The 27,868-nt window shown below is 48.7% G+C and overlaps 1 protein-coding gene across 11 annotated transcripts in view; it reads left to right on the forward strand.

Annotated features, from left to right (window-relative positions):
* LOC125738201 (forkhead box protein P2-like) overlaps positions 1–27,868 on the forward strand; it is a 117,307-nt gene that overhangs the window by 48,924 nt on the left and 40,515 nt on the right. For 10 of the 11 annotated variants that reach the window (XM_049006900.1, XM_049006902.1, XM_049006903.1 and 7 more), the window contains 2 exons: positions 5,581–5,744; positions 23,513–23,602. In XM_049006900.1, coding sequence (XP_048862857.1) covers positions 5,581–5,744; positions 23,513–23,602 — 254 coding nt within the window. Of the gene's footprint in view, positions 1–5,580; positions 5,745–23,512; positions 23,603–26,380; positions 26,854–27,868 lie in introns of those variants that run through there. The other variant, XM_049006909.1, reaches the window with a different exon arrangement.

The following is a 27,868-nucleotide window of genomic DNA, read 5'->3' on the forward strand; positions in this document are numbered from 1 at the left end:
TTAGGAGAGGGGAGGTAAAAATAAAACTCTCTGGGAGAGACGGTGCTTTAAGCATCCCTCACGGTAGGGATGACGGAGACCAGACACTCTGCCTTTTTATAGGTCAATTACTACAGATTAGGTGGGTTGAATAAATTAAAGAAATTAATTAAAATGCGCACAAAGGCTGAGGATCTCGCTGGCTGAGGAGTCGCGGGCAACTCCTCGCCCATTACTGTATCACTTCCTCAATGAAGTGCTCGATGTCCAAAATTTTAATTATATGGAAAAGGGTAAAAGGGAGAAGACACTTACAGGGCCTCGCTCCTTCAGATGTGACACGTGGCACTCCCCCTTGATTTATTTCCTACCCTCCCCGCCCCAGAACATGGGGAAAACAATGCGCTACTTTCTTCTTTATTTAGCTACTGATGATCACGGCACGTTGAGATAATATAAGACTATTTCCCTAAGCTGCCCAGCACCTGTGATTGTAATGCTCCGCCAGTTTCATATGCTGAAATGGATGTTTTTCCCTGTCTGCATTTTAAATCCACATTAATTCGTATTAATGGTTTTTTTATTGATCTTCCTCTCATATCAACATTTGCATAATTAGCCTGTATGGGAAAATGAAATTATTTAGACTTGACTTTTATTAATTGGGGTCAGACATGTTAAAATATTTTTATACTTTGATCTAGGATAATAAATGTACCCACTTTTTCTGAAGCATATCATTTTGCTGAGAGGATCTTGTCTACAAAGGTATGAGCATGTTTATGAAGGAGATACTTCAACCTCCAACAAACTATTATCTGGGTGAGGATGAGCTTGTAAATAGCTCCGACTGAAAAAACACCTATGAGATCCTGCTTTATTACCAAGGGTTCATTTTATCTGAAATAAAAAAAAAAAAAAAAAACATTTTTCACATGCGGATTATTGTGCTTGAGAAATTTCTGAATTTTTCTTGGAAACCTGTAATTGTTGTTGACATAATTTACTATTTATTTTTTCTTAATGCAATCTTGTTCTCAAGAATAACTTCATAATACCCCTATCTAAAGAAGAGCTTTCAGCATTATAGCATTATAGACAGGCCGAGAAAGTGTTATTAATGGGCTTTTTTTACGCTTTGGCATCAGGACTGGGAGGAAGCCTGCGGTTTTAAAGAGGTCGTGCTGGACTCCCGTTATTTATTCTCTGCGAGTGTTCCGTGTAAAGCAGCGCTTTGCAGGTGACCAAGCCCTGTTCCGGACACACACCGTAACGTCCCGCCTCGTATTCCGGGGTACGTGAGCGCCGACATCGGCGTAAACCCGCCCTCGTCGCCGTGGAGGGCAGTTCAAAGGACAGGGGTCCTGATAAAGACGGAGGGGGTGTGCGGTGCGTGAGCGAGCATAGTGCGCGTGTGTCCCACCATCGCCCCTGCCGCCCGGTGACGGCGCTCTCGCGTTCGAGTTGGCCGAGCGTCTGCAGCCGCACAGCCTTCCTCCCCCCTGGCATTTTGATGTATTAGGCAATCTAACGTGTTAAAGATTTGCGCGCTCTGCTCGTGCCACTTCTTTATTTTGTATGCACCGTAACCCACGTCAGTGATGAATTAATTTCACTGGAGCACAGAAATTGTGATTATTTCAACGCTACTCCTATCTTAGCTTAAACGTGCTAGATCAAGTGAGGAGCCAAGCAGAGTGTAAAATGTAATTATAATTTTTCAAACAATACGCCATTTCAACAACCTGCGCTCTCAGCTGGTAATTAATATAATTTGTGCATCGCAGATTTTCCGGTGTGTTGTTCTCAAATTATTATTTTTTTTGGGTGGGGGGGGATTTTTTTTTTTCCCCCTGCTGCTGCTTAAATATTGATGAGAGTTTATGTTGGCGTAACTTTTTTTCTTCTCGGCTTCTGCTTCAAAGAGTAGCCTTCATTCATCTGTTTGGAAGTGGACGCATGGTGTTTTCCCTGAATGCCGTCCGACTGAGTCCTTCTGGGTTTGCACCATGGCTTCTGTGTCACGTCTGTCTTAAGGTTTCAGCGTTTCTGACCTGAAACAGATTCCTTTTCAGAGAGATTGCCCCGTCTGAAATCTGCTACATCCATCTCCCTGATATGTCTGTGTTGCTTTTTTTGCCCCGTCATTTAATTTTGGCCTTAAAGTTTAGTACTCGCTAAAATACACGAGTGTGTTTCCTTGGCGGTGATCGTGGTCACAGCTGAGGGATACGAGAAGGAGCTTAATTCCCTGTGACGGTAATCTGGAGCCTGATGACACCGATCTCGCACACAGCGCCTGTCAGTCTGCGGGTGACCATCACGTGTTGACAAATTAACCCCCCTTCCCGGCCCGAAACGACCCCGGAACCTGAAACTTAGCTGCAGTCTGTCAGATCCCTCAATGGGAAAGCGAGCAAGATGTCCCCCCTGATGGTGATAATGAACATATAAAACGTAAGAATGAAAAGAGTGTTTCACACCATAAAAGACAATGGAAGGGTAAGTCCGGTACTCAAGCCTGTTGAGTTACTTCTTGAGTCAAACACACGCCTGCATATTCCCCGAATCCCATAAATCGACATGCATCCATCTCAGGACCTCGCATATTTCAACAACTTCCCGACTGTCTAAGTGTGGTGCATTTCTCTCAAATGGAAACCTGAAGAATTCCCCCCCCCCCCCCGCCACCCACACCCCTTCGAAGAGGCACGGCAAAGGCGACAACAGGCAGCCGTTGCTAATTTACGCGATAAACGGTCCGGCCGCGTTTTATTTGAAGATTAAAGGCTGCACGAGATGGGCTGAATGGCCGGGTGTGTTTAGCGCTGGATTATAGCAATTTAAATCGTGTCAGGCACCCGGCATGCGGCAGGCTCTTCATTCAGTCTCGCTGGAAAGGCCCCGGAGTAGCTGGTGGCCCACGCGCTCGGGTAACGGCGCCTCCTTGTGAGGAAACGCCGCCAGCTCAAGTGACCCTCCGCTTTCAGCTGAGTGACAGGTCACACCATCCAAGGCTCAGTCAGGATGCAGTGGCAGTTTCGGGTGTAACAAGGGGGCAACTGCACTGCGACGGCCTGGATCTCAGCTGCTGGAATGGGGGCAGGTCTGCCGGCTGTCAGCCCCAGGAGCTGAGCTCAGCGTCCCAACGTGCATCCACCCTTCTCAGGCACAGTCAGGAGTCTCTCTGACCGATTCCTCCTGAACAGCGCCTGTAGTGATTTTATTAAGAGGGGTCACTCTTGGTGTTAAGGTTAAAGTGCAGCTGGATTTCTCAGTATACAGCTGTGCTGTTCGGTTCAGCTTGAAAGGGTACTTAGGTCTGGCGTGTGTCTGGGAATACAGCCGCTTATTTAAAATTGTCCAATTCTGCGCTGCCTGTGTCCCGTCTGTGGTGAGCAGGGTTGGTGTTGTAACTGCAGTGTGATTTAACGGCAGGTCTGGTCCTTTAGTGCAATTTCTTTTGTGTAACTTACTGTACAATATTGTAAATTTGAGCCATGCTGGTAATTAAATGGGGTGGTATTTCTCAGTTTCTTGCAAAGGTTTTTGGGAGGGGGGGTGGGGTGTACAGTTTTGGGGGGGGGGGGGGGCGGTTAAATGGCCTCAAGTCCTAATTTGCAATTTTAACTGGGTTTGAAAAATATTATTCATTGAATTTACCTGTGAATAAAAGGCGTCCTTCTCCACATACGTCTTAGACGCGCTCATTGTTGTGAAGGCTCCATTAGAATTCTCATATAACTAGTAAGTAAGGGCAATCAGAGCCTCGTTCTCTGAATATTTCAAACATCGTGCATGTAAAATTTATGCCTCATTTGAATACTTATTAGGGCAACGCGGCGGCTTTTTCTCTTCTGCCCAGATCCTCATTGGCTGTCACATCCCCTCTTCATGCGCCCCCCCCACCGGTCGACGTTTAAAAAAGACACGTCCTCTCGTGAGCACCGAGCGCAGCGGCCGGCTGTTTACCGCCGGCTGTTGACCCCCCCATCTGGGATCCCCCTACCCCTCCCTCTGAGGAGCACCCGTCGGCCACCGGGACCTCAGACATGCTTTGCATGTGCATATTAAAATGGCATTGCCCCCCCCCCCCCCCTTTGTTGTGCAGAGAGGCCCCCTGATTGTGATTATTTTCCATTCGGAGCAGAGAGAGTGACTCCGGTTCAGTACTTGAAATGAATTACTGATCCCGAATGTGACAAAATTGACGTCTTTGGCCTTATAATAGCGGAGCGGAAGTGCCTATGTTTGTGGGGGGGTGCAAAAAGCTTAAATATTAGTTCCCTTTTGCCAACACGATAGGTGGGTGTCCGGCACATAAACATTTAACAGATAAACGGAGCTCTGAGCAAAGCAGATTCAAACAGCCTGTTTTAGGACAGTGAATAAGAAGGAACCGTAAGGGCTTCCATCATGGACTGGGGGGGGGGGTAAGTACAGTGCGTCTACGTGCCGAGGAAATGATAAAACATTTATTACAGTAGAGGAGGTGATATGCATAATTTATGCTGTTTTTAGCACAGTCATTAGTGATATTCTTGATAGATTTTTATTTTCGGCTTTCATATCTAACATGTGCCAGTAAAATTAATTTTCTGTCTTTCGTTTATTTGCCCAAGTTACAATAGAGGTTTAAGTCATCTGCAGCCGAGCGGTTTGATTGCAGCTCGTGATGTAGCTTAATTACATCCCGGGAAGGGCAGTGTTTAGCGTGCTAAATGTCACAAATATAAATATCTCTGGTTTTATTAAAAAGAAATAGCCAGTTCACGGCCGGCTGCTTGTTTTATTTATTTCATTTATTTTTTTTATTTTTTAAAGCCTATTCAGGCAGATTTTATTTAGCCACAAGAAAGAATGGGAAGCGTCCTGTTAAACCATGTCGTACCAGGAGATATGATTTGTGGCACACTTGCAGAATTTACATGTTGCATGATTAGCTGTGCGTCATTAAACTGGCCTGTTCTGAGGCGCGCTGCAGAACGGCCACTGGTTTGGCCAGACTGTACTTTAAGGGCTGCCTGTCCCTTACTGGTATCACACATGCTGCAGAACGGCCACTGGTTTGGCCAGAGTGTACTTTAAGGGCTGCCTGTCCCTTACTGGTATCACACGTGCTGCAGCATCGGCCGGGGATTAATTCCTTTGTATTTGTAAATGTGTATAACTATCTGCCTATATATATGTGTGTGTGTGTGTGTGTGTGTGTATATGTATATGTGTGTGTATATGTATATATATATATATATATATATATATATATATATATATATATATATATATAATATATATATTTTTTTTTTTTTTGTTTAAGCGTTTTAAAATAAAAAAAGGTCTTGAAAAATATTACATTTCTCCTGCCAGAATATTTCTCACATTTGTTTTTCTTGAACCAAGTTCAGAATTCACCTTAAAGTCTGACATTTTTTCAGCAAGCATATATATATTGTACCCTACGTGGGTCTCCCTCATCCCCCCCCCCCCCCACAGCCCTTTTAATTTGCAGAGAAAGGACGGCATCCTCATAACCCAGTGGGGGGGGGGGGGTTGTAAACAAAATAACAGGCGTATTAATTGATGCCCCTTAATCACTTGCAGGTTTCCGAGTCATGATGCAGGAGTCGGCGACGGAGGCGATAAGCGCCGTGAATCAGAATGGATTGAGCAGCCAATTAGACGCCAGCGGCAGGGATGGCAGATCAAGTGCCGACGCGGCCGGCGACATAAGCACAGTCGAACTGCTGCATCTGCAACAACAGCAGGTAAGTTGTGTTTTCCCGCGTCGCCGGCTAGCGGAGTGGCGGCGGCGGCGGCTAACGAGGGGCTCGGTCTCTCTCTTCTTTATTCTCTCCCCTTATCCCTTAAATGCTCCACTGTAGAAGAGCTACTGCTTATTTTTTTTGTTTGAATGACTGGCTCTCTCGTTTGTCTGTTTTTTCATTTTTTATTTATTTATTTTTTTTACTTGTTTGTGTTGGGCTGGTTGGCCGGTGCCGGCCGTGCCGCTTAGCGAGTTCTCAGTGTCTCCGTGGGAACCGCAGGGCATTGCGGGGTGGGCTTGCCATTGTGGGGGTCTCCTTGGAGTCAGCATGCCATTGCTGCAGATGGCTTTGTGTGTTGCTGGTTGTGTGTGTGTGTGTGTGTGTGTGTGTGTGTGTGTGTGTGTGTGTGTGTGTGTGCGGGGCAGCTACAAGGCCTTAAGCGAGTTGCACGGCAGACGGCTGGGCCGCGTGCTGGTGACTGCAATACCATGCTGTCCACAAGAGGGCGCCGAAACATGAGCCTCATGTGCTGGCAGGCAAACCTTTGACCAAAGAAGACTTACATGTGAGGTAATTAAAGATTATAATGAGGCTGACATCTACATGTGCTACAAGGGGGTTGATTATTGCAATTTCTGAATTAAAATAATTTAGTTATTTTTCAAAGCTTGATTTTATCAGTTTGAAATAATAGAGTGATTTTATTTTACAAATGTATTAGATTAATTGTTTCTCATGGCCTAATCTATTAAATGTTGTGTTCATTTTAGTTAAAAGGTAGTTTTGTTTTCTTTTCATTTCATCCCCTTTTAAAATGAGAAAAATACAGGTTAAAGTTGGCAGGTTGAGAGATGAGTGTGATAGAGCTGTGCTGTATGGGGGCTTTGTCATGCCAGACTGCGGTTTGGGGCACTGTGTGTGTGCGTGTGTGCGTGTGTGTGTGTGTTATGCACATGCCTACATAAGTGCAAATCTGCTTGCTGCTGGAGGCAGCCAAACCCTGGCAGGGAGGCGGACGGTGTGGCAGAATGAAGCCTGCAGGACAACCCCCCTCCTCGGCCCCCCCATTCGGAGCCCTGGGGCCACACACCCCAGTTGGTGAGAAGGGGAGGTGGGGGGGGGGTTGCCTTGTACAGCCGCTGCCTCTCAGCAGCCACAGTACAGCATCTCTCACTCAGACACAGGGACTGTGATAGCAGTTGGTAAAGGCGACTGTCTTGTAGGATTCCGGGGCTTATGGCTGTGACCCCTGCTAGCACTGTGAGTTTTGCCAAGCAGTCTGTATTACCATCATCTTACTATTTATTATTGTCATTGTAGTAACAGTTTGTAATAAATGCAATAATTTTCGTAGTCAGAAATTCCAGAAACTCATCTGAAACTATAAATTCATTTACCGTTACTGGTTTATATGGCCGGACCTTGGAGAGGGGGGCAGGGTTAGGGTTAGGTTTGTGTGTCTTTATGTAGAGACGTGGCAGTCCCCATTGGCCACTCCAACATGACGTCATTTGACGGGCAGCAGAGAGAGGGCTGGATGATGAAATGAGCTTTGGGTGCTGTCACTCGTTAGGGCACAGACGTGTGAGCGCGTCACGCCAGCACAGCCCGCAGCTGTAATTAAACAGCAGCAGCCGGGGGTGTCTTCCTGCATGGCAGGCACCCTGATTGGCACGTGCTCCAGGAGTCAAGATCCCTGCACATCCGGCCATATAGAGCCCTTAAATGTCATGTCTTCCATCTCATATACAATGTATCATTTTTATACTGCGAATATATTTTTTATTTTAACAATTGGCTTTTATTTTATTAGAGATTTTAAAAATGTGTTTTAATTGAAGCATTTAAAATGATTCACAAATTGAGGGGAGCTGGTCAATCGTTATTGTCACATTATTATTATTAGTATTTTATTATTTCTGTGATATTCTCATATTTTTCATGCATCATAAAAGAACTCTACTGGAACTCCTCTGATATTTGTTGAAGTCACATTTATTTGATGTTCTTCAGCTCTTCTTGCTGGAAGCATGGTGCTTCCTGTGTTACCTTAGCATTCGCTGTGCCCACGGGCCGCCCACTAAACAGTAAGATTGGCGTACGTGGGCAAGGAAGCCACGATTGGGGGCCACTCTAATCTCGGTCGCCGTGCCGACTGAGTGGACTCAGTTATTACGGGATTATTATGGATTCTTATCCAGATCAGGATTAATCGGTTGGCTGAGATTTTTAAAAGCAGGTTGCATTACAATTGCCTCCTACCCCCCTCTATTGTGTGAAATTTCTGTGCTGCCCATTGCCAGCTACTGGTGCTGTTTCAAGTGCTCAGGAATGGGGGGGGGGTTACTTGTGACAGGAGCATGTTCTGCAAATGAGGTTGAATGGTTGGTACATCACACTGTCACGTTCTTTCCTGTTGGCTTTTATTTATCACCGTGTGCGTTCTGTGTCTCTTCTTGCATGTGTTATCTCCCAGCCCGTTTGTTTGGGGGTATCGGGGGGGGGGGGGGGGTTAGGGGGCTTTCCTCGTTCCAACGCCTCTCGTTACCTGGGCGAGTCACCGGGAAGTATAAAAGTGACTGCAATTAACCCGACGCCGTTGCCACAGGAGATCCCGCAATGAGCGATGTGGGAGCAGGCGCTGGCTGTTTTGGGGTGGGGGGGCAGGCTTCCAGGGGCAGCTACATGGGAATGAAGTGGCTCACCCCGTCTACCGAGGCTCGGCGCCGTGCCGACAGTCGCGTCTGGAATTTTGATGTTTCACTTACATGTTTAATATTCAGAGCCAGTCTCGTGAAACTCCAGTAACGGCTGAGCGTGAGTCCGGAAAGTACCTGGGACGCCGTTTCGTGTTTCTGTTGACGTCGCCATTGGAACGATTAGCGGTGGGAGTGACAGATCGCAACAGTAGGGCGGATGTGGTCTGGAACGCGGAGGTGTGACATACAATTTTATTTTCACATGGAGGGGTGACCTGGCACTTATAATCAAGACGACTATAATAAAGCCAACTGTACAATCAAGCCATCCACAGAGCAGCCCAGCAGTAATCAGGGTTGTTTGTTGGTTGCTGTTATGATATTATTATTATTATTATTATTATTATTATTATTGTAGTAGATCGGATTGCATGATTAAGTGTCATTTATTTGTTTATTTCAGTGTTTTTTTGCTTTTAAGGCGCAGTCAGGACTGTGTCTCCGGTTGGCACATGTGTTGCTCGCTGCCCGCAACGTTTATTCTATTTGTCAGGTGTTTAGGAGGCCGCTGGGAGATTTAATTAGCGTCAGTCAGCAAGATGCATCGCTCAGGCCGCGCAGCTACATGCCGCGCTGCCGAATCCCGGCCGTCCGCGTTCTTATGCCCTCACCGTGCGTGCGGCGGGAGGGGGGGTGGGGGGGAAACGTAGAGCCCAGCCGTTGTTCCTAGAGAGCTGAGATCATCAGGCCATATCACACCGGACGCACACACCTTCCTGACGTGTCCCTCACCACAGAACTGTAATTGCCAAGGTCTCCCGCTGTCCAGACAGAAGAATGAGCCGCCCTCCGTTAGACGTTTGCACACAGATCCTCGTTACTGGGGTCTCGTTGGCCGAGGAGGTTCCGGGGGGCCTATAAATAACAGGCACTTTACTGTTTAATTCAGTTTGAAATATTAGTTTCCTTAGTTCTCTTATTGCTGTGGAATGACCTGCTTGCCAAAAGCATCCGTCTCCTTTTTGTCGTCTGTCTTTAATTAAGTTATTGGCTGCATGAGTCTCACTGGGAACATCTTTGTTACCCCAGTGATGGTGCAACGTACATTGCTGACACGTGGACTCCATGACACTAAGGGCGTGTGACGTGCGTGACAATGACGCTCCTGCCTGCCCCCCCCTCCGCAGACAGGTGGCCTTTGCCCTCTTATCTCCCTCCATCTGACCCCCCTCCCCTTACCTCGCTGTGCCTCCTCCACGTCGAGCCGCGTTACATGTTTACTGGCAAGCTACCGGTCACCCTCATCTCACCCCCCTGATCTCAGGAGATTGAGCAAAATGTCAAGGCATGGCTGGGAAGGTGTGTGTGGTGGGGGGTGGGGCGGAGTGGGGGGGAGGGGGTGAAATCTGCTGGAAACAAACACTTAGATGCATTTCATGCCTGAGCTCCCTAGCATTTTCGGGAGGGGTGGACAGGTGCACCCTGGGAACTCTGTGATGCAGGTGCAAACAACCCCCCCCCCCCCCCCCCCATCTATCCCCCAATTCGTATAATGTTCAGCTGCAGGAGAATCCTAAGGTTAAGTGGTGGAGGCAATCAGCTTCCTTCCCCCACAACTCCAACACACACACACACACACACACACACACACACACACACACACACACACGGATTCACACGCGTGGCAGGTGAGCTGTAATCCATCTGCAGCTTCCCACATGCATAGTGGAAGGATTCTCTGCTTATAATCAACTTTGCTTGCTTCAGGCTCAGTGATTGAGATGAGGGGGTGCAGTTCCTCTGTTTACCCGTCGCCGTAAGTCCAGCCATCCCACCAGGCAGGATTATGGTAAAGCAGACATTTAAAAGCTGCTGCTTTGGGTAACAGAATATCACTCTGATACTCACCTGGTCCAGTGTTAATCTGCGCTGGGGCTCTAGCAATGCAGCCTGAAGGATAGAAAATCAAAAGGCGCAATTTCAGAGCTAGATTTTTTAATTTTTTTTTACACACTGCAAATCTGTGACTGTAAACCTACAGAATTAAGAATTTGAAATTCTGAATCTGAATTTTTTTGAGTCGAACCTGTAAATTTACAATACAGCGGGATAGAATTTAGAATTTGGAAATTAAGAACAATAAAATTCTGTGCAATGTAGAAGGTGAAGTTTTGTAGAATGTGGAGCTCAGGAGCAGGGGATTCCGATTTTGGAATTCAGAACCAGCGAATTTTGTAGAATGTGTTTAAAACTCTGAACATCTGATTGGTGTCTCCCCGCAAAATAAGGGAATACAGAGGGGGTGTAATCAGGGGTGAGTGCATTCCGCTGAATGGAAGCCACGTCAGATGTTTTAGCAGCTGACGCCTGCTGACCTCCTTGTGCCTTCCGTGCGTGCGGCACACGGTTGTGATAAGGCCCAGGCACCTCGCACCTCACCTTGTCGCCGCTTTGTTCCTTGCACGGCTGTGTTGTGGCATCTCGCGATTCGGTCATCGCTCTTGACAACACCTGCACCACATCAGAGGGTCCGTCTTCCTGCCAACCCCCCGCCCCGCCTCCTCCTCCTTCCCGACAGGTAGGCCATGAGGCCCAACTGAGCTGTGACTACACTACAGCCCTCCTTTTTGTTTTTTTGTTTTTTTCCTCCTTTTGCCGGCCGCCTCGGAAATCCCGTGCGCTGTGCGCGCCAGCGCCGGCTGTCCTCCTAAGCTGACAACTGAGAGGCAGGATTTTCCGGAAGGCGGCTTTGGAGTGCTGTTGAATTTAACAAGCATGTCTAGTCGTCGTGTTTTTTCCCTGCCTAACCCGTGAATAATAGTAACGCGGCAGCAAGCGAAATAGGCGCCTTCGTTTGCCACCCTGTGTGTCCTCTTGTTTATTTTTGCACTGCTTAAAAGGGGGGGGATCCTAAACTTAGGCGCGTGGGGGGGGGAATAAGATGTTGTCACGCGTCTGTGATTCTCTTAAATCTGGCTAGGTAATTTCCAAAGACGCCTGACGATTAGCCTGCCGCTGCTGATCACAAAGTCGAATCACGGTGCTGCGTAAGGCAACAGGGAGTAAAATCCGGAACGTTCCGCGGCTCTCAGCTACGCTTATGCCGTGTAGCGGCATCATTTTGCCGAGCTATGCTAAGGTACGTGGGAATGCGGAGGGGTCCTTTTAGCCGTGGGTGGTCCAGCCTAGGCTAACGTGTCACCTGCGATCACTCTCTGGGAGCAGCCCGTTGTCTCTTATTGTTTTTGAGCCAAAGGCGGTTATTTAGAACTGGCCATACAGTTAGACGCATATTCATCATTTTTACAGTAGCCTGAGCAGCGGTAGAAATAGGAGCATGTGTATGTATTGGAAATTGTATACCCATAATCCTCGGCGGCGTGCCGTCCGGGTCCTCATCAGTGTCAAGTGGACAGAGCATTTGACTCGGGCCCCGAATGGTGGTCACTTAAGATGACGGAGCTAATGGCTGCAGTGTGTGCAGTGTGTAATTTGTGGCTCTAACAGGAGTAATTATTTTATCAGATGGATCGGAACCCATAAAGGTACTTGTCTATAAAGCCATAACCCCAGTACCACTCTCTAACCCCCCTCCCCTCCCCCAGCCGCTGTCTGCCCTCTCTCAACCTCCACCCCCCACGTACACATGCGTGTGCCCCCCCGCGGTTCTCAAGGGGTGGCCTTTGTCAGTTTGATTATGATGTGACCCCCTGATAAAAATCCTGACAGTAAGCTGCATTTCATTTAAGGAGTGATTGATTACTGCAACGCAAGTGCAGGCCAGCATGTAAATTCCACCTTATATGCTCTATATGACATTTTCTACCTGCTGGGCATGGATATGTGAAGGATTGAATTATTTTTTATGTATCTTTACAAGTTATGTATCGCATGTATGCACTGAAGTATATATGTGCATGCACACACATGTATGCATCGGATCATACAATCACACGTGTGCAGGGTCACGCCTTTCGCCGCAGCTGTCAACGAGCCACTGGCTTCTCACACTCCCCTGACCGCGTGGCATTTGGTGGACTTAATAAGCCGCCCGCTGACTTGTAAAGCGCCTTGTGGTCGCCTGTTTGTTTTAGATGGGACTGCTGGTCCGGCTCCGGAGACAATTACCCGCAGCCGGCTGAGCGGAGAGGGGCGCCATTTTTGGGGGGAGGGCCCCGCGTCCGGGCTCAACATGGCCAAATTGTATAAAATCTTCCATGGCCAGATGCTCACCCGTCGACGTCCCTCTCTCGGCCCCCGCCCAGATTCCCCGTCCCACCCGTCAGGGCAGAGTGACGAGGATTTATATGTTTACGTTTTGTTTGCCTGTTCGTTATTTGAGACGGATCCGCCGCTAATCGCAAAGCTGGTGCTAAGCCTCGTTCCTATAGCTACGCTTTGGTGGAAAGGAGCTTCTCGTGTCGCTGTGGAGTGGACGGGTGACTGAAAGCAAAGAGATTTAAAAACGGCTAAAAGCACAACCCTGGAGCAGTTATTCAACCACCATGCGTTTCCCTAATACCGCGCTTCTCCGTCGTCCGTGCCAAAGCGAGCCTCGGCTGTATTTTCTGGGAAACCTCGGTGCACTCAGATCTCCCGGCTGGCGACGCCTTCGCCCCACCGGTTGTCGATCGATCGCGCTGCAAGATTAGAGGGGGATAGGTTGTGGACCGGTGACTATCGCGGTGGGAAACCGCTAATCTCTCCATCTATACAGGTCTGCTTCTGTCTTGATGATCCTGATCAGCGGATTAAACGGAAACACTGAGCTTCGCGGGGAGACTCATCCTTTTTTCCTGGGGGGGAGGGGGGAGTCACACCGTTTTATTTCCTGGGTGTAATTATGGAATGTGAACGAAATGTAATGTGCAGTAAAAACGTGCATTTGAGATGCAGTTCTCGGCAAAAACATGTAATGAAGGAGGAGTGCTGCAATACTGTTTGAAGCTGGCCGTTTCTAAGTAGCGATTTCCTTTTACTTCTCCTTTTTCGCTCGCCTGCTCAGTACGCCCTGGTGAGGAAGCTTCCTGACAGCTTTCCACATGAATACCAAATCCACACCAAAACAGGTCCATTACGGTCCGGCCTACGGGCGCCGAGCTCTCCTCCTGCTGCTTCTCAGCCGCTGAATATTTAGGTGGGGGGGGGGGACACAGCCACTGGCAGCTTCTGTGGGCTTTAGCGAGCCCAGTAAATAAGCTGGTTTCACCGCTAAATACACGAGGGGCTTTTTGAAGGCTAGATGTCACTTAATGCGGGGCAGCCTCTGATGAGGACTCCCTGACATCTTCCGGCGCACTCAGGCCGGCCTCAGATTGGACCCGAGACTCCCGTCCCGTTTTCCGGCGCTGTCATCCCAAGGCGGACATCTTCATCGTCTGTCTCCAGGCGGCTGCACGCAGCCCGGCATGGGCTTGGGAAGGGAAGCCCACCAGACCTACCAGCCGCACCGTAAGACCGCCAGCTGTGAGTGCAGGGTGTGGGTAGGCTTGGGGCGCGTGTGGGGGGGGGGGGGGGGGGGGGTGCATTCGTTACTCTCCCTTAGGTGTCCTGCTGTGTCAGTGTCTCGTAAAATGCAGAAATGGGCCTTCAGAGTGGGAAGACAGGTGTTACACACTGAGAAAGAGCATGTCACCTCTCATTAGATTGAGCCCAGAGGGTTGGGCCACATTTTGCTTTCGTCTGTGAGTCTTTAAATGTCCAAGTTAGTGTAATGAGTTATTTTAATTCCCCCCCCCCACCACCAATAAGGAAAAAGCCGATTGTGATCTTACAATGTTTGTATCACCCTTACTGTTTGCGTTCCGGAGTTTCGCCATCCTGGATCCAAGATAACGTCGCTCGGTAAATGATCCAAGAGTTATCAAATATTTGATATATCCAGCCTCTTTCCATAATGAGATGCTGTGAGAATGAAATGCTGAAATGAAATGGTAAAATAAAAAGAGAATTCGGGGGAATGTATTGCATTCGTTTTTTTTAAAGCAAACATACAAATAAAGGGTTATTGAGATTATTTCTCAGTGCTGCTGTCTTGAGAATTTTCATTTTGCTTCCTTTTGATTTTTTTTTGTTGTTTGCTTTGCTCTTTGCCGTTACCTTGTAAGGCAGTGAAGTTGACCAGTTTACCAATAATCATACATTTATTTCAATGACTGTTAAATTAAACTGGAAAGGCTTCCTTCTCCTTTGTCCTTCACGCAGAGGATTCCAGCCTTGGTTCCACGGAGTGCGGCAAATAGGATCCATTATACTGCCAGGACGAGTCCTAATGGCACGGAGTTTACAGAATAGGGTTGTGGTAATTGTAGCCGCCATATTTAGGTGTTATTTAGGTATCAAACTCCAGGGTGATGTGGGTTCTTCTGAGGGTCCGTGCTGCTCCTCCAGCAGCTACAGCGGGAAAAAGTGTGAAAAACATCACCTGCTCCGACAGGCCGAGCGCGACCAGCGAGTCACACGGCCATAAATTTTCTCGTTAGACGGAATTACCGCCACTAACTTGCGAGGCTCCAGCATGAAATTGAGAAAGGGGCCCCCGCCTGGAATTAGCATTCTTGATTTGATGCGATATGCAGACTAAGGCTGCGCCTCGGTCACTGCTCTGGAGTCACACGTCGCTGAGCGTGATGCGGATAAGTCCTGCATGCGTTTCCGTGCGTGTGCTTTTTTTCCCACCCGTTTCCTTTGACGCGCCTTTGTCAGGCCCTCGGCCCATCTCGTTCCGCACCTGAGCTGCGCGCAGCCCCCCCGCTAATCAAAAACCCGGCGGCCGGCGAGGCCGCGTCGCAGTCCGCTGCCTCGGGAAGCTGCCTCTCGCCGCCGGTTAAATCGCAGGGAAGAGCATTGATTGATAGATGCGGCGTGCCGGGGAACGGGAAGATAAGTGTACCTCCCGCAGCTTACTAAAAGGTCAGGTGCGCGCCGTAATTGGAATGTTCACCGGACGACTCCTAGATAAAATGGATCGTGGATCGTGTCGGGCAGAGTGGTGCGCGCAATGCCGCCAGGCTGCGGCCGAGATGCATCGCCTCGACCGGTGCAGAGGTGCCACCCATTAAGTCGCCGGGTTCTTTTGAGTAACCGGGAGGTCGGCCGGAAAGATGCGAGAACACAGCTGGCGCGGCAGAACGGCTCCGAAAATGGAGGCCGGATTCCGAGGTACAGGCAGGAACTTGCCGTTGTTGATTTTCTATATTACGTTTCTGTTTGGTGGCCACACAAACTGTATGAAGCCTGTTTTATTGTACGTTGTGAAGTCCCCCCTTTATCTTCCACATTTGTGGTCCCGCGGCAATAATTTTAGGGGCACCGGAGTCGTATATTTTTTTATACAGTTATTGCTTCCTGAGAAACGCATCTCTGATGAAACTGTGACGTCGCTCTTGCCCACAACCCGCTGCCACCCGTTGCCACCACGTGCCCATGTACTGCCGGCTCCCGCTCTGTAAACGTGGGCCGCCCGCCCGCCCGCAGGTAGATGGACACAAAGGGAAAATTACCGGAACCTTCTGCCGCCCGGCGAAAATAAATAAATAAAGTGGGCGGTGTGGTTTTCCATGCGGATGCCTGTGAGGTAATTAGAGTTCAGTGTAATCTGTAATTCCCAAAGCCGGGAGCGGCATTCTATTGACCCCTTTGGTAACCGTATCTCTCTGCTGCCACCCCCCGCACCTTGGAGAGACAGACAGACGGGCAGGCAGGCAGTGCTGAGCGTGCACAGGCACTGGGCGCATGTGGCGCGGGGAGCAAGCAAGCAGTAGCTGCGATGCCTGGGTTTGTGGCTGACCATCGTGGGGGGAGACGGGCGTGGAAGGCAGCCCAGCTCTGCGGCGGGGGGGGCGGGGGGGGGGCGCGTTTGCTGAATTATTTATCCGCCCCCGGATGCTTTCATCTGGACGCACGCTTTGGCCGCTCACTGATTACCGCACCTGAAAACCCAGCCGCGGCGATTCTGGTCCAACATGGCAAGCAGGAGCAAGGGGACGAGGAGCAAGTTCCCCCTGGGACCTCCTCTGAACTCCTCACAAGTCTGCTGCTTTGGCCATAACAAGGCTGCAAGTCGCCGTGCAGGCGCACTCATACCCATAATGCCACAGTGCTGATTATTTCCTCACAATGCCGTTTCTCTGGCCACCGGTTTTTCTGTACCCGTCCGGATCCAGGTGTTCCTGCGGTTCTCTCACGCGTTGATGCCATCCCCCGCCTTCCCTTCTTTGTTTTGAGAGCTTCTCAGTTCCTGAGCTCCGTGTGGAGGTTCCCCCTTTGCCTCTGGCTATGCTCTTTGGTCTCATACTCTCCTAATGAGTGCTTGTCAACAAAGGCGGACACGAACGGTGTACTGTGGAGAACAACTTCATCCGACAGCTGCCCAGTCTGGCATGTTGTGGATTAGCCGTCTCAAACGCACCGCAGACTCGCCATAAGCCAGAACACTGCCTCTTGCCATAGAGTCACGTTAATTTGGCTTGTTTTTCTGTCCTTTTGAGATCGTCACAGACATAAAGTCTCAGAGACAAATTTTGAATTGAAGACATTTTATGTGCTTGCAAGAGCACGGCTCACAAAGCACGTCTGTGCAGAGATGTAAATATCTCCAGATAAACGCGTAAAAAGCATGTTTAGGAAATGCAGCGGGTGCAGGGTTGATAGATTTTTTTAATGTTGTGTGACCAGGAGCACCGGCGGGCCGGGGGCACCCTTGCATATTTGGGGGGTCCAGCAACCTCACAAGAGCCCTAGAATACATAAGATTGGTTGGCGAGTCAAGTTGTGGTTTCGTGCACATTTCATGCCCCCAGAATTCTTAGCTACGCCCCCGTTCGTGATAGTGCATGGACTCAATGGGAAGTAGCGCCTGCTAGCTGGGCACACTGATGCATGCAGCCTGGAATCCAAGGCGGGAAAGCAACATGCTTCAGGTCATCTGTGAACTAAGACGGAAAGACTGACTTTCAGAGCTTCAGTGAGATTTTAGCTAGATTTAGACCAAAAAGACCGAACCCTCCTTCCTCCTCCCGAATCAGCCGCGTAGACCCAGTGATACCTGGTGGATTTCATCACAGGGAATGTGGGACACAGGTTAGGGACTCGTGGCCCTGCGAGACGTGCGAACGTCTGGCTCCGAAACGGTGTACAATGCAAACGCTTTAATGTTTTATTGTGACTTATCGCTCCCTGCTTTTCTTTTCCTGTTTTGTTGCTGCCTAGCTTGCTTCATGCTTGGTGATCTAACACAAAGACCCTGTTATACTGAAATGGGGGGGGGGGGGCGTTTTCCCTACAGCTTTGGTGAAGGTCGAGGTGGCAGCGGATGGCGGTAAGGGCCCCTTTTCCTTCTCTGTTTCCGCCACCCGTGGCCCTCCTCGCGGGGCCCGGTACAGCGGCGATTTGCACCCTCTTAGTGGCGAGCTAAACAGCCTCGTGTTGTTCTCCCCCACGCGGGAAGAGCGGACCGGTTACACAATACGCCCCAGCTGCCTTCCCTCCTGCACCGCCACACATTCCTGGGATATAAATGACTGAATTCATCACCAATTCATCAGGGAGGTTGGGCTATGCTGTTCTGTTTACAGTGTCGGAAAGTTAATATAAATTTTCATCAGAAGGGGAAGTTTACACATATGATTCTATTTGTCCTTCATTATTAGCACCTGAGTCTGGGCTGGCAGGCGTAATTGTCTACAGGAACAGGCCAAACAGATGCAAGGCAAAGGCAAATAAGCACACCAAAAATAATTTTATGGTTGTCTGTTACAATCCCCTCGCTGGGATTCTTAATCTAGAAAATCAATAAACAATGCGAGCCGGTCGGCTCTGCAGCGCCGGGTCGCGCCACCAGACGGCGGGGGCCCACAGAAGCCCATTGTTCCTCCCGGCTGCCCCCCACCCCAGGCAGGGATCCTTGCCGGTGCCCGGCCGTGCTGTGGGCCCTGTTGATTTATCGAGTTATAAATAGAGATGCTAATCGCTCCGCCTACTTTCTTATTTTTATTTATTTTTTGTTCCCCAGGCAGCTTAAGAGGTTCTGCCGGTGAGCGCAGATGCCTCGGGTCTCTGCTGCCTGCCTGTCCGACCCGACAAAGGCAGCGATTTTCCACTGTGGAGTTCTCCTCCGCCGTTTCCGTTCGGGTCCGACCACTGTGATTCTTGGCCCGGCTGTGGTTAATTGTTTTCTTAAGGTGTTTCGAAGGGATGTTTCATTTAATTTAATTTTTTCGGTGATGAATTGGCCCGGACAACTCTTTCAGGAAGTATGTAGCCTGCATTCCCGAAAGCTTTTGCAGAAAGTGGACTTCTCTTTATTATTATTGTATTAAGGTTTGTGATGACCCATGCTGTGTTATCACTGGCACGGAAGTATGTCCCCGATATAAGTAGAGAGGTGTTTCTCGCTCCTGCCTACCTGTTGGCTTCTAAACATCCTGAACCACCAAGAGGCATGGGCTTGGTTGTTGGGCAGCTTGAAATGTTTAGGCCCAGCAGCCTTGGCGGGGGGTGGGGGGGGGTCCATCAGCAGCAGAATTAACCTGAGCTGCCACTTTTCTTTATGAATAGATGTAAGCTACATGTTGCTTGAACAGTAAGCATCAGGAATGCTTTCAAATATAATAAGTGTAATAATATGAAAATTATGAGTATGTTTTATCCTAAACATCCCCCCCCCCGTGAAGTAATTACCCCACATGGAAATGAACACGGTGCATTACGCTCTTGGGCCATGAGAGGTGTCACAGTATTGCCAGGTCCATTAATGTCTGGTCGGTGTGGCGGTCCGGTTCTGTCGTGTAATGTACAGTGATTGTGCTTTAATAGCGTGTTAATGCTCTCATTAGGGGAAGGGGGATTAGCGCACAGGCCCTCGCCTCCGTAATGAGCCTCAGGACGACACGTCTCCTCCTACCGAGCCGTCGAACACAGCCGGGTCTCTGCTCTTCTCATCTTGCTGTCATGTGCATGGTTCGTGTTTGCACACAGCTTTCCAAATTCAGACCCATCCCTTTTTTGGGGCCGGGGGGGGTGGGGGGAGAGACGGGCAAATGCAATTAAGCTGCGAGAGAATCTGCTCCTTCTTCTCTTTAGCAGGTTCTCTTTCACTTCGGGACCAGATGCTGGAGTTTTGGTGCGGGGCGGTCCTGACCCCGCACGGGCCTCGGAAAGCTGTTTTCTGAAAGTTGAGGCTGTTGTCTGAATTGCTGTTAATGTTCCTGGGGTTGGTTGTGTGGGTGGGGGGGGGGGGTTGTGTAAACATTCCTGTTTCTGTCCCGTTTCATGTGCCAGCCGCTGGTATCATATTCCTCCGCACCCCTACTATCTGAAATCAATCACCGGGATTCATTGGGGTTCTGTCTGCCCCGGTTCCGAGCCTAGCCTGGTGTTTCCCCTCCTTGATGGTTATCAACGTCAGATACACGTCTGACTGGGCTGGTGATGTCGTACCTCACTGTCCACGGCCCTGCAGAGAAGTTCCGGAGGAGGTCCGTTTGGCGTAAAACAGGGTGCCGTTTCAGGATGGCATCTAATCCGTGCTCTCAGCTCCCGCGTGCCCACCGAGCCGCTGCTGTATGCATTGTCCTCCGAGCTCCGCAGTCGTGACGACCCTTATAGACTATGTTGCCTGTTCTTTTCTGGGTGTTGCGTCATTTTCTTGTCTCAACTCTTTAAGAGCCTCTAGACAGCTGTGCCGTGGAAGACTGGAACTTTCCATACCCCACTGCTCGAGTCTTTAGATGCCTCGCCCAGGGAATGGGTCTTTTTGGGACCGGCGGTGCCGAGGCAGGCAGGCGGGGCGGGCGGCGTTATCCTCCTGGCTCACTGCCCCCGCTGTTCCAGGCGGCCCTAATTACGCCGGGGGAATGTGATTGGTCGTCTCTGGCTCGTAGGGATGTGTGCCTGTATGCCTCGCACTGCACGCGCTTGCAGTTCTGCAGTCCGACGGCAGCATTAATAGGTGAGGCTGGGAGGACGGGCGTTAACAAGAGCATCCACAGTTTATTTTTATCTTTTTGTAGGTTGAAGGGAGTTGTTGAAATCCGTCGTTGTTGAAGTTGCCCACCACGCGATTAATCCCAAACAGCTGAAGCTTGCTGTACCTCTCAGCTCCACCCCGTTCTCCCACATCCTGCCGTCCAGCGGTCTTCAAGCGACGCACCTCAATGCTGCCAGTTCTTCAGGCCGGGGGGTGGCGGGTGGGATGCAATTTGCCATCGAAACTGGCCAGGAGAGCAAATTGCCCTCCTGCCAGCCGCGCCCATTAACGGGGTCGCTCCTGGGTGGCAGCCATGCCATCTCCGCAAAATGACGCGGCACGCTTGGGTAGTTTTGAAATTACTTCAATTTACATCCCCGTCAGACGTATTAGTGGCATGTTTTGAGTACTCAGGAAATAAATTGAAACGGGTGGGGGCGAGATTCCGAGTGGCCCGGATTCACTTCCCATTAATGTGCTCTTAATTTCATTCTTTTCCAGAGACATGAATATTTTGACTAAGGTTTAAGAAGCGACTCACCTACCCCCCCCCACCCCCCCCCCCCCCCCCAGCCGTCCGCCATTCTCAGCTATTTGACCTTGTGGCAGATGGAAATCTGGGGTGACGAAAATCTTCACCCCCCCCCCCCCCCAGTGCTGGCGGAGAGGCCTGTCGGATCACCCCAGCATCACACGCATGTAATCTCGCCTGTTGTCGGAAAAGGCCTTTTGAAGCCATTCCGCCGGACAAAAGAGAGGAGTAAATGGTAGAGGATGAAGGGTTGCAGGCTTCTCCCCCCCCCCCCCCCCCCCCCCAACGCGCACACTTCCCAGTGGCTCCTGAAGTTGTGGCCTGGTCCTGAATGCCGCTACCAGATCCTTTCCTGGGGAGACAAATCAATGTTAGGACACAGTGCCACTGCCTGCAGTTTGTTTACTTTGGTTTTCGGTGTCTGTCTGCCGCCGATGAGAGCGCGCTCGGAGCCAGTCTGCACCGGCCCCCGCTCTGTCTTTTCATAATTGATCAGGGGTTGGTTGCTTTCCCCGAGGGTTAAGACGTGGCAACTTTTTTTTTTTTTTTTTCTGTTTGCTCAGCATCTCAATGTAGTAGTTCAAACATTGTTCACACCAGCTGCCAGTGTAATGTCATATGAGCAACCTGTCAAAGCAACTGTTGTCATGGATACCGGAGAGTTGAGAAAAAAAATCTTGATTCTTATGGAAAAAGTCTTTCGCTATCTGAAGTGTGTGTGTGTGTGTATGTGTGTGTGTGTGTGTGTTTGCCTCTGTCTCAAAGAAACACCAGTGAAGTTGTTTTTTTTGTGTGCGTGTGTGTCTGTGATTTTGTGGGATTGGGCCAGAGAGCGTGTTTTTTCAGCTGTGTCTGACTGCAGTTGGCCTTATTTACATTACTTTCCTGAACCCTTAAGAGCCAGAAAGGCGGTTTGCTGGAGTGCTTGATGTACCTGTGATGAGAGATCTCTCACATCTTTGGATTTTGTGTGTGTGTGTGTGTGTGTGTGTGTGTGAGTGTTTCCCCTTTATTTTTTTTTATTTGTTCTTCTATCCCTGTTTTCCAACCCCCCCCCACCCTCATCTGCAGCCCTGTCCCTGATGCGGTATCGATTTTAAATGACAGTTCTCTCTCCCGTCCGACTGCATCGTCCGTTCCGTGGTGAGGTGCGTTAGTTGGCCTGATCGCCCGCTCAGACAGGATCGAGCTCCGCAGCTGTGTCGTGCTTCCTGACAAACCAAAACAAGGAAGGCTCTCGGCATATTACTGCCAGAGCAGGACGGGTGGCTCCGTTTTTCTCCTCAAATCGCAGTTCATGTTCTGTTTAACAATATGCTTATAGTGCTGGCATTCTGGAGTAAACTTTGTGTATATGTGTCTGCGTTCTGCAGTTATTGTAGTTGTTTTGGTGGCAGCTATCTTATTTTGTTTGATTAAATAACTGTTTTTTCATTGATGACCACCAGTCACATCGCCACAGACCATCTGGGATGTTATAGGTGTGGTCCAGCTCGCTAACACATTTGCCTTCCCCCGGGAAAGAAACTTTCGTCCTGAATCTGATCTAATGATCGTTTGTCACATTTAATTATGGCTTGTATATATGTCTGCCTAGTATATATGTATTCATATATACATATACATATATATACATATATACAATTCATTCATTCTATGAATGTGCAAATGGTAATTTAGCGAGCGTTTTCAGTGTTGTGTTCGCTAGATCAGATGCATTTAGGTGGAACGTCCAGTAGATAAGATGCATTTCAGTGAAGCATTTACTAGATCAGATACATCTCAGTGGAGCATTCACTGGATCAGATAAATTTCATCGGAGCGTTCACTGGATCAGATACATCTCATTGGAGCGTTCACTGGATCAGATGCATCTCAGTGGAGCGTTCACTGGATCAGATACATCTCATTGGAGCGTACACTGGATCAGATGCATCTCAGTGGAGCGTACACTGGATCAGATGCATCTCAGTGGAGCGTACACTGGATCAGATGCATCTCAGTGGAGCGTACACTGGATCAGATGCATCTCAGTGGAGCGTACACTGGATCAGATGCATCTCAGTGGAGCGTACACTGGATCAGATGCATCTCAGTGGAGCGTACACTGGATCAGATGCATCTCAGTGGAGCGTTCACTGGATCAGATGCATCTCAGTGGAGCGTTCACTGGATCAGATGCATCTCAGTGGAGCGTACACTGGATCAGATGCATCTCAGTGGAGCGTACACTGGATCAGATGCATCTCAGTGGAGCGTACACTGGATCAGATGCATCTCAGTGGAGCGTACACTGGATCAGATGCATCTCAGTGGAGCGTCCACTAGATCAGATTTCTGTGGACTTTTTGACTTTTCACGGAAGCAGTGTTATGTATAAATCGATTGTTGTATGTGAGTGGTGTGAAGTGGAGCATTACTCTGCACAGCATATGCTCGTTTGGATGAGTGTTTACTCGTAGGGGTCCCTTTCCAGGGAATGAGCTCCACTCAGGTTTTGAGTTTCCACTATGAGCACGCTTGCTGCTACGGACACCGGCTCACTTCTCCGCCGTTGCTCTCTTCGCAGGCGCTCCAAGCAGCCAGGCATCTGCTTCTCCAGCAGCAGAGCGGCAGCCTGAAGTCCCCAAAGAGCAACGACAAGCAGCGCCCCCTGCAGGTGAGAGCATCCTGGCTCGTCTCTTAGGCCCTTGCAACATTCACGGCCCCCTCTCAGTGACGCGCTGGATCAGGTCTGGCTGCCTGGGGTCCTCCAGCAGAAACTCACAACTTCAATTTTGCCCGAGTGACCCTCGTGCCCCTGAAATTCGACCTGGTGAAAGGAATGCCGTCTTCCCTTTCTGTGCATTTGGTGGTCAGCTTTTCTCCAGCTGTGCAGCCTGGCTTCTGCCGAGCGCCCAGTGGGGTGGCCTAATCGTGCCTGATGGTCCCCTTTAGCACGGTTGCCAATATTGGTCAACCGGCAGGCAAGAGATTTTAAATTCAAGACCAGTCTGCACATGCATTTATATGTATGTAATACTTTTATTATCTTGTAAATAGTCTGTAGGGTTGTGCAAATTATCCAAATGCTTTTTGATGTAGCTAAGTTTAAGTTTATAATGGAATAATATAGATTTGGTGCAAGATTTGCGTGAACTTGAGAGACTGCAAGCGCGAGTGGCACGCCAAATGTGTGGGAGTTGGCAGGCCGGCTTTAGTGATAGGTGGACCTATGACAGTGTCTATGGTCCCTTTAACAGAGTTTGCTGCAGAGTTCAGACACACCTACTAAACCCGGTAACTAGCTGATTATGGTGTGTCTGAGCAGGATAATCTGCAAATGGTGTTGGATTCTGGCCCTCCAGGACCGGAATTCGGTAGCCCTGCTTTACATCTATGGTAGCCCTAGCCAGGCCTGGGCCTCCCCTCCTCCATCTGCTTCCTGGGCAGGACTCCTGACCTCTGACCCCACCTGCCAGCTTCATCACACTGTCAAATGCATCAAGTCATTTATATTATGAAAAAAGTATTGTTTTTAGTGAAGGTAATCCGTAGTGAAGTGAAGATGATCTTGTTAAATGACTTACCTGTAAATATATCACTAAAATGGAAGTCTGTGTGTATCTGTTGAAATGCAATATTTACGTGTGTATGTGACATTTATTGCTGTTGGACAGCGCTCGTGTTGGAGAATGTGTTGTTTCTGGAAAAAGCAGAGTATAAGGATAATATTGTGCTTTTATGGTATTATTCAGACACAAAGTATAACATTAAAATTTGATTTATGAGCACTTATTACACATTATGACTATCTAATGCCGAGCCATGAACGATTGTAAAACTGTCCAAAAGCTCTCCATTCAGGAATCATGGTAAATAAATATTTTATTCCTTCTTTGAAAGAGAGTTAAAAGAGACAAAAGAAGTTTTTAAAAGCATTTTTCTGACTCTGACTCATTTTGGATTGTGCTGAAGGTCAGGATTCCTGCAAGAGCTACCCATGATTTGGAGAATATTACACTTAATTCCTAAAAGAAACATATAATCCTTAAGTGATCATTGAACCACAGTTTCGCCGGGATTGCCGTACACAGGTACATTACACATTTGCCATTCTTTTAAAAATTTGCGGTCTTTTATGATTTCCTGCATTATTTTGAGGGGCTTGGTTTTCACTATTGCAAACCGAAGTGTTCTTTGTCATAATAGTGAGCATTATGGGTAAGTTGCGTGTATTTAGGTAAACGGGTGAACTTCCCAAGGAATTCTGTTTGTTTGACTTGGGGAAGACGCCACGTGCCAGAGGCAGAGAGTACGGAGTGCGGCTCCGCTTCCGTCAGGCTCCACAAGGATGTGTATTGTCTGGGAGTTGGTATTTATTGGCGTAAGACAGGCTCACTGGATATCGCACCGCGCCAAACCTTTAACATAATGATCTGAAAAGTTCTGAGAAACCAGACGCCATAATTAGTCAAATATGTTTTCTTTTTTCTCTCTCTTTTTTTTTTTTGCGAGTGATCTTTTAATTGTGTAAATACAAAAGAATAGGTAATTGAAAGACATGTCCGTGACAGAATGATCTATTGTGGCGGACTAATTTTACCCTGAATGTCACTTTAACTTCTTGCGCTGCTATCCCCCGCACAATGGCGTCTTTATTTGGTTGTCAGAGGTGTGGATAAGGTCATAGTCACACTGTTTTTAATATATTCTTTTCATGACCCTTTTAAACAGCTGATTTTACCACCAAATAAGACGAAATATTTTTTCCTCCCCCCCCTTTTTATTAAGGTGACGACAGCAGTGTGCCGCTTCAAATTATGTCAGTAATTAACATATTTTCCACTTTTATTTTTAGGTTTAAATTGCGGTGCGAGTGCGAGTTCTCTTCAGCTAATAAGTGCTATCAAGGAACAGTGGGTTACCTCATTACGACTTTGTGCATTTAATTAAAGAAGAGAAAATTGGAGTTAACCTCATAGTTAATGTTTTCGCAGAGCACTACAATGCCGACACCTCCATCAGAAGTCACACCCCCAGGTTGCTAATTACGGGCCAGTGAGGGAGGGAGGTTATCGAGGCTAACGGCGGCTTTCCGTGAAGCCACACCTCAGCTAGGCCTGCCTCGAATAACGGGCCGGATATCTGTTGGCGGCAACCCATTAGCGGACCGCCGCGGCATGCTGTAGCGGGTTCAAAGGACACCCCCCCACCGGCAAGTCCGTGCAGAGCCCCATTGCTAATGGTGTTCCGAATTGTGTGCGTCACGTGAACAGGTTTAGGGTCTTTATCAGTTATTCGTACTTCAGCAATGACCGGGTAAATATTTTAGCGATTCTGTTTTAGCTTTAAATCATCAGTCGTTTGAACGTCTACCAGGTGAATATTTTAGGTGTTTCGTTTTACCTTTGAACGATTTTTCGTTTCTACTAGAAACGGATGCATTTATAGCTACTCAGTTTTAGCTTTGAACGATTTTTCGTTTCTACTAGAAACGGATAAATGTTATAGCTACTCGGTTTTAGCTTTTAATGATTTTTACGTTTTAACATTTAATATACTCTTTGCATTCTTAAAAGTATCCTTTAAAAAATGAAAGAAGAAAGAGTAAAGGCCACTAGGAGTGTGTCTCACCCAGTGCTGCTGCTGCCATCCGTAACTCAGACAGCGATTTTCTTTGATTTGATTTATTTGATTTGATTTTTGTTCAAGCACCTTGTTTAAAACTGCTTCCAGCTGCTTGCAGGCGGGCGGTATCCTACACGAGGAGGGAACGTGTGAATCCATGTGCCATTCTCCCAGCATGCTGAGCTGCGGGGCGAGACTGGCGTCGATATGAGCGGATATGTATGCGGCGCGCACGTTGGCGTTCTTGGAGAACCGCCGGACCATGACCGACCCTCTTGGTTCTAATAACACGAAAGGACGGTAAATATTGAATATTTACATTTACATAGTCTGTGCTATCCTCATGTTACCAATATGAATCAATTTGAAGCCAGTGGCTGGCTGCCGCTAGCCGATAATCCCTTCACCCAGCCTGTCTTTTATGAAGATCTTCTGCCCTCGGCACCCCCTGCGTGCGTTTAAATTTGCCCGGCCTTCTCCGCGATGCTGGCCTCGCAATGTTGGGCGTGGCTGTATTTTTATGTTTTATTTTCAGGTCCGGACATGTGGCCACTTTTCATTTCCTCATTCGTCTGAGGAGCACGGCCCTCCAGTGTTAGCGCTGAACCTTCCCAGCGCAGCGCATCCCCCCAGCTAGCAAACAGCCTGCCTGATAGAGCTGCCCCCTATCTCCATAGACTCCATGCTTCCTCCATATTTACGCCACAAGACTTTTGTTTAGCCAGCATCATTTGGAATAATATTCTTCACGAGTCATCTCAACCAGCAAAAGCAATGCAGGCCCCCCCCCCCCCAGTTCGTTAACCGCACCCCAGAGTACCTGCAGGGGAGCAAATCCGCAAAGTAGCATTGGTTTTACTGGATGTAGGGTGGGAAGGGGGGTGGCAGAGTTCCTGTTCTCTTTGTTTATTGAACAAGGGGAAAGGGAAATTATCCGTAGACAATGTCATAAATTACTCACAAGTATGAGCATTTAAATGCTACAGTTAGCCGCCTTAATTACGCGTCGCATTAGCATCCGGATGCTTCCGCGTCGCTAATTCCATCCGGCGGCATCGGGGCACGCGAGCGAGCTGTTTTCTGCATTTGCGTAATTTGACAGGTCTATTATTACCCAATAAGCCTGTGGGGAGCACTCAATAAACACCTATTTCTGCCGGTAAATCCTCCCTCTGTCGCGCGGCCCTGGCACGGATCCCCGCGGCGCCTGAGCACCTCCGCCGCCTGCCGCTCCCTCACTGTCGCAATATCTGCCACACGCCGCACATTGACATTTGAAACACAAATAAGGAACAGAAAATAAAATCAAAACAAC

The sequence above is a fragment of the Brienomyrus brachyistius genome, chromosome 3 (genome assembly GCF_023856365.1).
Source record: "Brienomyrus brachyistius isolate T26 chromosome 3, BBRACH_0.4, whole genome shotgun sequence".
NCBI lineage: Eukaryota > Metazoa > Chordata > Actinopteri > Osteoglossiformes > Mormyridae > Brienomyrus > Brienomyrus brachyistius.